We start from the raw sequence: 12,700 nt of genomic DNA, 5'->3' as shown, positions 1-12,700 counted from the left end.
AGACATTTATTAGGTGCCAATAATGTACCAGACACCATTTTCCCTCCATTCTCTATTGGGATGATATAGAAAAGGGAAAGGGGGATAAAAAGAGGAAAAAAATTGAAGGAAAAGTTAGGAAGTTTCATAACCACTTGCTGCTGCTCTTAGAGGAGGAGACGTAGTTAAGGACAACTCTGTGCCTCATCACTTAAGCCAAAAACGGCACCATCATTTTCTTTGTATTCCCAGAGTTTGACACTGTACTCAGAAGAGGCACTTGATGAACTCAGAAGAGGCACTTGATGAATAAAGATCCTCAACATTTTCAACTCTTTCCCCTTCTTTACTACCTTGTCAGTCACTAACTCACACTAGGTCTTTTCTTTTGTAGTTACCTCTTACTTCTCACTTTTGCCACCAATACCCCAAGGTTGGACCCTTCTCACCTCACACATCAATGACTGCAACGTCTACCTTTCTCTCATTCTGATGTATCCTACCTCAAGATCTACCTGCCATCGCCAGCGTTAACCTGTCCTAAAATACAATTGTTATCATGCTTCCTCCCTACCTGAAACCTCCCATTATGTCTCAATCCCACACAATCAAATATTAGGCTACCTACCATTTGAGCCGCTCCACAATGCGGGCCTAATCTATCACACCACTTTTACCTCTTATACAAACTTGGGTTTCCAGCCAGCCAAGTTTTGAGTGCCTGAGGAATACAACAGGTGCACTCCCATTTATTTACAACATTGCCACAATATGAAATATTCCTCCCTGTCCTCTTCACCCACTCCTAACTTGGCCATGCTTTAAAGTCTATCTCAAGCTCCACCAACCTGTTGAATGAACCCTTCTTCCACCACTCCAGATCACCTTCTACATAACTGCAATTCTCAAACTGTTTTAGTTTCAGGGTGCTTTACAGTCTTAAAAAATTCTGAGGACTCCAAAAAGCTTTTGTTTATGTGGTTATATAAACAGATATTTATTATATTAGAAATTAAAATTGAGAAATTTAAAAAAATATTTGTTAATCATTTAAAAAACAACAGAGCAAACCCATCAAATGTTAACATAAATAATTTCTTTTTATGAAAAATAACTATATAAAATGGGATTGTTCTGTATTTTTGAAAATCTTTTTAACATCTGGCTTAATAAAAGATAGCTGGAATTTCATAACTGCTTCTGCATTCACCCTCTTGTGATACCATGTATCATTTAGTCTCTGGAAAACTCCAGTGTATACTTGTGAGAGAATGAAAGTCAAAAAGAAAAACTAAATCATTATGGAATCATTAGAATCATTATGATCTTATTATGAAAATAGACCGACTTCAACAGGCCCCTTGAAAGTATCTCAGGACTCCCAGCAGTCCCCAAATTACACTTTGAGAACTGCTGATCTAAACAATTATTTTTATAGTTTTATTTCCTCAAGACTTCTTTGCAGCATACCTGACAGTGAACAACAGTGTAACCGCTTCCCATGTCCCCAACTGACATGAAAGGTCCCCAAGGCCACAGTCTAAGTATTATTCTCTCCATATTATTATGTCTGAAGTATTTAAAATTGATTTTAAGATGTATCTGTAAAATTAGCCTCAAAAAGTCAGATATCATGCAAAACAAAATGTGAAAAGGTCTAGGAAAATAGTCATTCTTTGTATATACTGAGTATATAAAATGAACCACTCTACTCTTTATGGAAACAAGAGATTTGCAAAACTTTATCAGTAATGCTTCTTGCCACTACAAAATATGCTAACCAAGTAAGAGAACTTTAGAAAAAGCTTAAATACAGGTCAACTTGTGGTAAAGGTATATACATATACCTATCTCTATCAAAATGTGACTCAGGAAGAAGCCAGGAGCTGAAAAAAAGTTCACGAATCCATAAATTGTGGATTTACGGGCTGAACTGTGTCCCTCCAAATTCATATGTTGAAACCCTAACCCCAGTACCTCAGAATGTAACAGTATTTGGATATAAGGTCTTTAAAGAGCTGATTAAGTTAAAATGAGGTTGCTAGGGTACAGCCCTAATCTGATAAGAAGAAGAAGAGACACCAGTGATGCACACACACAGAGAAAAGACCATGAAGAAGCAGTAAGATGGCAGCTATCTGCCAGCCAATGAGAAAGGCCTCAGAGTAAATCAACGCTGCCAACACTTAATCTTGGGACTTCCAGCCTCCAGAATTATGAGAAAGAAAATTTCTGTTGTTTAAGAGGCCCAGTCTGTGATATATTTTTATGGCAGCTCTGACAAACTAATAAAACTCCCCAGGTCACTAAAGAACTTAAGATAGTGCCTTTATGCACATGATAGGCACTTTATTACTATTTACCAAATGAATTAATAGAAAGACAAGATCATGGTTAAAAACAAGGATAATCTGAGAGTTTTAAGTAGGAAGCCAGTTACCATAGGAGCTGCTGGCGTTTTTAAGGTAAATGAGTAAATATCTAAATGAATCCAGTGTCAGAGACCACTTCACCTGCCCAGGCAGCCGTGTCCACTTCACCACTTCCTTTGAATCTTCTAATCCAGGTTCTGTGTCTACTGAACGTGCCTCATGGTGTTGTTCACAATACAATGGTTTACCCTTTTCTTCCTGAAGAGCCATCATAGAACGGTAAGATGGCTTTATCTAAATATGTATAGAAAATGAGAAAATGCATACATCACGTTAATCTTTTTCTCTTTTCTAGCATATATGGTTTTGAAAATATTGAAACAAACATTATAATATGAAAATGTTTTCAAAATGTAATCCAGAAAAAAATTCTACTTTTATTTGTACACTATTCTAAATAAAATAAAGCTTGCTTGAAATTACAGTCCTAAACCCCAAAGCCTTAAAAGTGGGAAGGAATAAAACAGAACTCCAATAGTTACATAAAATAGTTTTAGTAACTCTGTCCCTTTGTTTCCGCCTCTTCACCAGTACCTACCAGATGTTATATCATGGCTCTGACATTGTACTATGGTATCTCTGGCTTTAGGATCACGAAACTGATAACATAAAGATCTAAAGTTTTTTTAAATCTTCCATTTCTTAAAATAGTTTTAACTACACTCAAACCAATGAAACCAACCCTATGGTCACATTTTATAAAATCAACTACAGAATGTGCAACTGGCCTGAAATGTCTTATAGCAATGAAACAAAAGCAAAAGTTTCACCTCATTTTAGCACAAATGCTTTGCTAAGATATTCATAATTTTAACCTATATAAAACAGAAGTAGAAATATTACTTATTGATTATTTAAATAATATTGTAAAAAAATGTGCCTGTAATTCATGGGTCTGCAAGCTATGGTCTGGGCCAAATGTAGCCTGATGATGTTTTTGTAAATAAAGTTTTATTTGAACACATCCAAACCCATTTGTTTAGTTATCACCCACATATGTCTATGTAGCTACTTTCACGTTACAAAGGCAAGGTTGAATGGCTGCAACAGAGACTGTATAGCCTGCAAAGCCTAAACTATTTACTGTCTGGTCCTTTATGGAAAATATTTGTCAACTCCCACTTTAAATCATTCTCTTATCTTTAATTTTTAAGGATCAGTATTATTTTAAAAAATATATTTTTTCCTAAAGCTGAAATCTATACTTAGTACTTAAAATTCATTTAAGTATCTTGTAAGTATCAGCTATTACAGGCTTAATATATAATCTCTGAAGGTCCCTTTCTATTTCAGAAGTCTATTAAAATAATTCTAAAGACTTTACTTTTTTAGAAATAGAAACATGTCACCATTTAATCTCAACAATGGAAGATATATTTTTTGCATGTGCTATTAACTTACACTTTCTGGAACTTTTAGTCCTCTTACTGTTACATACAACGTTGATGGATAAGGATTTCTTGGACATTTTAACCACCACTCAAAAACCTCGATGACATTTGATTGGGATCGAGGCTTTGTGGGTGGGTAATACAGCTGCAAGCGAAGTTTTGAATTGATGTTTACATTTCCATTGGCTCCTAGAAGCTAAAAATAAGAATTCAAATAAAATGTTACCTTCATTGAAAATACATCCAATAAAGCAATAGTATATAGTCAAAAACTCATTTTATAAAGATTAACATGGCATGCTGAAATTCTTTAGATTTGTAAAGCAGAGGAAAGAACACTGACACAGTTGGTCAAGCACAGTTCCAGGTCATTTTGACAAGATAGCCCAAATGACTTAAAATATCTTCCCAAAGGCTGTCTTTTCCCCTATACAACTTCAGACTGTTGGTAAAGCATTTACATTACTGTGCTGGGTGCTGCTTTGTTCAAAGGAGGTGATCAATACACATTTGTTTGTAATAATACTGTTTGTAATAAAGATTAAAATGCATATTATTTAAACAAAGAAACAATTTTCCCATTTGTTCAGCATCAGTATTTTTAGTGGTAAAGTTTCATGATGTATAAATTTTTAAAAAGTCAAAATTATTTTTAAAAAGTAATTAAGATACTTAAACTTGTTTGAGCCCCTTATTACATTTTTAAAATATTTTAGTCTACCTTCTTAAAAAGGTCTATTTAATTAAGAAAAACTATTAAACAAGACAACGTATGTTTCAGCTACATACATGGAGATTCTTATGAGAAAAATAATCTCACCACCTCAAAATGGGTCCTCTTTCACTAGACTATGACTCAAGTAGAAAATACCTTTGCTAACTTTTGTGTCCTTTACAAATTAGTAGAGACAGTTGGGAGCTTTTGCAGCAGTTTAGGCAGGTGGAGCTGACAAACTCCAAGAGTAGGAAGGGACCGAGTACAGGGAATATTTAATAACTGTTACTGACTCATGCAACTTGGAAAGTAAAAACGAGAAGAATCAAGAAAGACTCTAAGGTAGTGCTATCCAACAGAACTTTCTGTGGTGATGGGCATGATCTCTATTTGTGCCATGCAAAACAGTATCCATTTAGTCACACATGGCTATCGAGCACTTGAAGTGTGGCTAGTGCAACTGGGGAAATTAATTTTTAATTATATTTAATTTTAGCTAATTAATCTGAATTCAAATGGCCACATATGACCTGTGGCTACCAAAATAGATAGGGCAGCTCTAAGGCTGTAAATCTGGGAGACTGGACAGATGGTGGTGCTACCAACTGAAGCAGCAGATGTGGAAAAGGTAAGAGATCTAGGGAAGATGTTCAGTTTGGGGGAGTCAGGTATCTATGGGTCACCCAAGTTGAAATGTCTGAATTCTGAGGCACACACAAGAAAAGTGGGTCTAAGAAAAGTGGATTAAAGATGGAATCATGAGTAGGATTGATATTAAAGAGATAGGTGGTAGACCAGGAAGGAAACTGAAGGAACTGAAGGAATGGGATAAGGAAAATCAGGAAAGGATGGTGTCAAGAAAACCAAGGTAACAAGAGTTTCAAGAGAGTGATAACATGCACATAGGTGTGATAAAAGAAGAACTAGAAAATGTTCAATAATTTGGTAAATAGAAGTCATAGTGATATGTTTGGAGAAGCTTTAGTAGCTGAGACAAAAGCCAGATTGCAGTGTGTTCAGGAATGAGGCATCAATAAAGAAACAGAGTTGGCAAAAAATATAGCTCATCTTTTCCCTACCCCTCTTAGGGGAAGACGTGAAGTCAGTGGAGGTTGTAAGCTGAGAGGTGATGTTATGATACAGAGGGGTAAAAAAACAAGTTTCAAACTGAGCAATTGAGATGTTCAGTCATTAAATACTAAGCAGTCGAGATTCCCTTCATAAACTGTACTACTATCTGCCTGAAGCTTATCATAAGGGAATAATATCATTTTCAGAAGATATTTATTCCCCAGATTCTAAATCATACTCTCCATATATTGTATTCATATTCACCAGGCAATTTAGTTTGCTGCTTAGTATGAGTAAACCACTAAGATTCAGCCAAGATCCTGCCATTATGATTACAAAACATACAAAGTGGAACTTGAATAAATAAGGCTTTATTATTTTTTAGTTTAAAAGATTAGTCATATATATGTGCTAAAAGAATCAAAAGTGCCTCTACCTGAGAATTAGGATAAAGTCTCATTTAAATCTGGACAAAGGTCCTTTGGGGTTCATTTGGACCACTCTGATAACTTTACAGTTATCTAGGACAGTCCTGGAACCAATGATATAGGTTCTAAAACATTCGCATTTTAATTTGATTCATGCCACTTTCTCGATAGATATTCACGGAGCACCTTCTATGTGCCATTAATATGCGGAGAGTGATGATATTATAAAACAGAGAGTTTGAAGAGTGATATATTAAATGCAAAGAGATCTGGTAAAATAAGGACTAAAATATGTCCAACAAATTGGCCAAAAAGAATCACCAGTGACTTGAAAAGCTTACAGTCTAATGAAAGGGATATGTGTTCTAATAGAGGATACACATAGAATAATGTACACTTTATTCCTGACTGCCATTTATATCAATGGCATAAAGTGGATAAATAAAAATTAATATGACACAAAGGTTAAAATGCTGTGAAATACGTTGTTTCCCAAGTGCAGTTTTCAGTAAATACTGCAGTTATGCACAAACCATAGCATAAAAGGAATGAAAAGTTTCTAATAAGACCACAAGATGGCAATGTTTACTATGTGAAAGTGACCTTTTTTGCGGGTTTTTTTTGTTTGTTTGTTTTTATTTTTGCCTTTTTCTTTTTTATTTAGTATGAGAGGGGGTCTAGAAAAAGATATACCAGGTTATAGAAGGGAGATTTTAGAAGGTACAATGGACTAAGTGATTCTTCAGCCTATCAGACTGCCATTCATCAAGCAGACTGCACCTCTCCTAAAGCCTCTAACCCCCAACGTGGATTAAGTGCCCCATTTGGGTTTTCACAGCATCTACTCCATAGCACATAATCATATAGGTAATACGTTTACACAGAAACTGAACTGGAGGGCAAGAACAATGTCTAATTTATCTATGAATGCCCTATATTTAGCAGAGTGCCTGGCATTTCATAGACTATTTTCAGAGACTATTTACCATTTACATTTCAAATAGTAAATATCTGTTGAATGGATGGATGCACAAATGGAAAAGTTTTATAAGATAATACAAAACAGGTTAATTACTCAAGACATTTTAAAACTCAAATTTAGGTTTAAAGTCAGAAATAAAAGAATTATGTAAGTAAAATGTCCCCCTTTTTAAACATTAATCTATCCACGTCTTTCATCTCTGCTGAAACATCCTAGTCAAGACACCATCATTTTATGCCTAGACTACAGCAAGAATTTTCTACCTTGATTTCCAGTACATACATTTGTACCCTCTCTAATCCGTTCTCCACTCAGCAAAATAAACTTTCTAACAAATAAATCAGATTGTTTCATCCTTTTGTTTAAAATCCTTAAATGGCTTCCCATTACTCTTTAAAGTTTATAATGGTGCCCTGTTGCTATAATGGCTCAAAGACCTTGTATTATCAAGGTCCTGTCTACCTCAGCAAGCTCTTCAGGCACCATTTCCCCTTCAGTCTCTGTCCTCCAATCTTAGTGGCCTTCTTGTGGTTATCTAGGTATTCCTTGCTCCTTCCAACATCAGGGTCTTTGCATAGCCTGTAGCCTCTAACTAGAACTCTCTCTTCCCCACTACTGCCACCCAGCTCATGCTCAGGTTCAATGTCTCTTCTGTAGGAGACCTTTTCCTGACCCCGCAGGATGTTTTCATCATCTACCCCATCCAACTTGAGAGTATTTATAAAAAATGTAATAAATGCTAAGTTGTATAATCAATTGTTTTATGTCTGTTTTTCTTGCTAGAATATGAAGGCCATGAGGTCAAGGAGTTTATCTTCTTTGTTCTCTGACTAGAACAGCGGCTGGCACATAAATAATAAATAATTTGTTGAGTTGAACAAATGAGGTCAGGGCTGTGTGTGTCTTTCTCTGTGCTGGATCCTTAGAGCCAAATAGTGTACCTGGCATACACTAAGCACTCAATAAATATTTAAGAACCTGAATGAGCATCACCTGAGCTTGAATTAATAACTCTTTACCATGACAATCTTACCTCCTTATCATAACTCCTTATATGAAACCAAACTGACTTGGAAAAAAGTAGACCATCAGATGTGAAGATTATTTTAAACATTGTTTAAAATGGATAAAAAACATACCTTGAGAAATGCCCAGGCGATTTTCCGGAAGCCACATTCTTGGTTTCGAATTTCAGAGTTGTTCTTAATTTCTTCCATGCTTAAGAAATCAAGAATCTGTAAATAAGCATAAAAAATTACTTCACAGTATACTAGGCTATCTAAAATTTAATATTTCCTAATAATATATTATTAAAATTTGAAAAATCCTCCCTTAGAGAGAAGAAAAACATTTTTATCTCATCTCACTCACTTTTGAGTTAACTCATCCAGTTAGTAAGGTCTATTTTTTTACCACTTTATCTTTTATCAATAAATCTTTAAGATTTATTTAAAATTCAAGACAAAGCATTAATTACCTCAAATATAGTCCTGGCAAAAATACACCAGGCACAAAATTCTTAAGCTTTGCTCTTTTTTTAATGTATGAGCGCAGACTTCAAAGAATTGTTTGTTTAAAAAACTCATGGCCTTAATCTGTGGGTTTTTCCTTGGATCAGCTTCCTGAAATTGGGTATTTTCTCTTTGGATATATGCTGTCATTAGGCTTCTCAAGAGAACTTCTTTCATATCTCTATCCTGACTGGATATTAAAGCTCATGGATTTGCAACAACCTGCCACAGAGACTACATGTATTCTAGGTACATGTCAGAGACTACCACTTACTGGTGCTTATCAAAAGCTCAGCTGAGATAACAAATCTTTATAGAGGACTGCTTAAAAAATAATATGCACTCTATTTATTCCTCTTCTTTATATACTTAAACTTGTCTTCAATGTAATACATTCTTAGTGAAAAATATGATGACAGTATAAGAAAAATATATAACAAAGTAAAAACTTATAATCCAGACCCATAGCTGATCAACATTAACATCTAGTTTATAGGTATCTAAACCTTTTTGTGTGTTCCAATGCTATTTGCAAACTATTTTCACATAATATGTAGTGGATAGCTTGAGTCAATACATACATATGTAGACCATCATGTTAATGGCTGCCTAGTATTCTTCTGTATTAGAAATATCATAAATTTAATAAAAACCATAATTTATTTAACCAAACCTCTTGCTAACTGAGGAGATCTGTTTCCTTAAAATTTCTGCTATTATAAACAGTGCTTAAATAAATATCCTTACACACACATCTTTGTGCATTTGTCATTTTTCCCTTAGGTGAAATACCTGAAAATGGAATAATAGCTTTAAGAACTTCTGATAGATATTATCGAGTTGTCCTCAATACACCGTTAAAAAGTTGAAATCAAAAATTAGTTTTGTAGACAATAACATTTTATGTCAAACCTTAAGAGTCAACCAAAAGTGTTTATAATCCAACAACCTATCTTTCTTAAATCTCATAATATTATTAAAATGAGTATAAAAGAATATTACGATAACAGAGGACAAATTTCTATGACAAAGAAACAGTACCTTTATATACAAATTACATCATTTTTTTAAAAAGCGTGGCTTTGGGGCCTCCCTGGTGGCGCAGTGGTTGAGAGTCCGCCTGCCGATGCAGGGGATACGGGTTCGTGCCCCGGTCTGGGAGGATCCCACATGCCGCGGAGCGGCTGGGCCCATGAGCCATGGCCGCTGAGCCTGCGCATCCGGAGCCTGTGCTCCGCAACGGGAGAGGCCACAACAGTGAGAGGCCCGCGTACCGCAAAAAAAAAAAAAAAAAAAAAAGCGTGGCTTTGTGCAAATCATACAACGTAATCACAATTGTAAATGGTGGAGTATTCATACCATAAACACACTAGATCATCTGAAAGTTAAGGATCATAAAAACAAGCGACTCTACAAAATAAGTTATTGGCTCTGGTCATGCCTTGCCTTTCCCATGCTAAAATTCCCCATCTTGCTTAAACTGGAGGAGAGGCTTTCTCTCCTTTCCTTTGCTTATGGAGAGATAACATGAAGAAGGGAAAAGAAATGTGGTATTTTAGATTCAAATTATCTTTAAATACTAATTACCTTCACCTAAAACTGGAGTAACTCTGGGATAATCACTTTATACTTCGAGCTTTCATTTCCTTTGCAGTAAAAAATTAGAAATAATAAGTCAGCTAATATCCAAACTATGTAAAAAACTCTTACAACTCAATAGTAAAAAAATAATCGGATTAAAAAGTGGGCTGAAGATAGGAAGAGACTTTTTTCTAAAGAAGACATCTGGCCAACAGGTATGTGAAAAGATGCTCTACATCAAACATCATCAGAAAGATGCAAGTCAAAACCACAATGGGATGTCACCTCACTCCTGTTAGAATGGCTATCATCAAAAAGATTAGAACGAGTGTTGGCAAGGATGTGAAGAAAAGAGAACCCTCATGCACTGCTGGTAGGCATGTAAACTGGTGAGGCCACTGTGGAAAACAATATGGAGGTTCCTCAAAAAATCAAAAATAGAACTACCACATGATCCAGCAATTTCACTTCTAGGCATTTATCCAAAAAACCCACAAAAACCCTAATGCAAAATTGTTCATTGCAGCATTATTTACAATACAGATGTGGAAACAACTTACATGTCCACTGATGAATGAATGCATACAGAAATTGTGGTATACACACACACACACACACACACACACACACACACACACACAAAATGGAATATTATTAAGCCATAAAAAGTAATGATATTTTGCCATTTGTGACAACATGGATGGATCCCAGGGCATTATGCTGAGTAAAATACGTCAGAGAAAGACAAATACTGTATGATCTCTCTAATATGTGGAATCTAAACAAACAAATAAACTAACCAAGATCATAAATACAAGAACAGATTATGGTTGCTGGGGGGGGGGGTTAAGAGAAATACGTGAACTGGTTTTGGGTTTTTTTAGTTTAAATAAATTTAATTCTTTAAAAAAAGTCAGCTCACAGGCGCTGTACTCCATAAAGCTTTCCCTGACTGCTATGACCCTCCACTAACCCTTGACATCTAAGAAGTTCTACTTCATTTTGGTTATATAATACATTGTATTAGTCAAGCAATTTGTGTATTTTCTTCTTTATTTCTCCTAGTAGTATACAAAATCTTAGGAAGTCTGATACAGCTAAATGAGTTTACTCTTTGTGAAAAGGGTTAAAAATGGAAGACCGCTTAGACATAGATTAGATTCATCAATTCAGTGAATAGTCATGGCATTGTTGTAGGATTAAATAATACAGAGTAAATCAAATGGCTAACTACTTGTACTAGTAAAGGCTCAGCAAAGACACGATTACTTGTATCTCCATAGCACATTACAAATACTTTATTCCTAGAGGTCAAATTCTCACACTACTTTGTTGTATTATTGATCTACTAAAATAATAGCTTATATTTGTGCTATTAAAATATTAACTAAAATTTAGTTTAAATTGCTCTATTCAATTCATACCTCAAAGAACAGGATGACTTTAGGACTCTCATCAAAATCTCGAAGCAAATAGGGAAAGTTTTCATTAAATATAATTTGTTCTTCCCACTCTGGAAGTCTTGATTTTAACTGTTTAAAGTCATATGGCTGGGTCATAATAGGAAGAATATAATCCACATTCTCTTTTTCATAGTAAGATGAAACAGGCCGTTCACTGTTCAAAAAAGATACTTCCATTAACACAGTTCTTTATAATTTTAAGGCAAGAAAAAAATAAAAATAGAGTGTTCAAGGTGAGGTGACCAAAAATAATAAATAGCCATGATACATAAGGAAAAAAATTTTATCTATCTAGAAAACTACAAATTTTATGTGACGTAAAAGTAGTAGTATCTTAGTTTCATCTTGTATTTACATACTATCAGTCAGTTTCATAGAATTATTTTATTATTTACACATAAGGTGAGAGGTGTGATTACACCTTTGGCATACAAAGCTGGAATTAAGTAACACCTTCAGAATCTTAAATGAGTTTGTGATAAATTAGTACATTAGATTTAAATAACAAAATGATCACAACAGTATTGTAAGTACTTTGAGGTGTGTCATATTTTCTTTGTATGCTCCAAGACAAATGAATAAGTGAATAACCTTTCTGATAATTTTCAAGTTTCCCAGGCCTGCCATTTTTCCAAACAAATAATTTTCTTTTGAATTCTAGTACTGTCATTTATTTTTTCAATATTATACTTTCTATTTGGGCCTTCAAACACATATTAGCTATAGAATTAATATTAGGAAAAATTAAATTCAAGACATTTGTCTCATCTGAGGCACAGATAACATATTAACTTCAAAAGAAAAAAATGAGGTTAGAGACAATTAAAGCAGTGCCACATAAGATGATTTACAATGCAAGTTAAATGCCATACAATGAAAGTTAAGCTTGGGAGAAACTCTCTCAACTCCCCTTCACTTAAAATGAATTACTGGGGCTTCCCTGGTGGTGCAGTGGTTGAGAGTCCACCTGCCGATGCAGGGGACACGGGTTCGTGCCCCAGTCCAGGAAGATCCCACATCCTGCGGAGCGGCTGGGCCCGTGAGCCATGGCCGCTGAGCCTGCATGTCCGGAGCCTGTGCTCCGCAACAGGAGAGGCCACAACAGTGAGAGGCCCACGTACCGCAAAAAAAAAAAAAAAAAAAAAAA

The 12,700-nt window shown here is 35.1% G+C and overlaps 1 protein-coding gene across 1 annotated transcript in view; it reads right to left on the bottom strand.

Annotated features, from left to right (window-relative positions):
• Window positions 1-12,700, bottom strand: part of AHI1 (Abelson helper integration site 1) — a 202,686-nt gene that overhangs the window by 159,940 nt on the left and 30,046 nt on the right. Inside the window, exons 8-11 of the mRNA XM_082634082.1 lie at window positions 11,515-11,707; window positions 8,138-8,233; window positions 3,813-3,998; window positions 2,493-2,645 (exon numbers count right to left, since the gene is read on the bottom strand). Coding sequence (XP_082490208.1) covers window positions 2,493-2,645; window positions 3,813-3,998; window positions 8,138-8,233; window positions 11,515-11,707 — 628 coding nt within the window. The remainder of the gene's footprint in view (window positions 1-2,492; window positions 2,646-3,812; window positions 3,999-8,137; window positions 8,234-11,514; window positions 11,708-12,700) is intronic.

Source organism: Mesoplodon mirus (assembly GCF_964341445.2).
Source record: "Mesoplodon mirus genome assembly, chromosome: 10".
Lineage (NCBI taxonomy): Eukaryota > Metazoa > Chordata > Mammalia > Artiodactyla > Ziphiidae > Mesoplodon > Mesoplodon mirus.
Note: the sequence above shows the minus strand (reverse complement) of the source record. Positions and strands in the feature narration are given on the sequence as shown.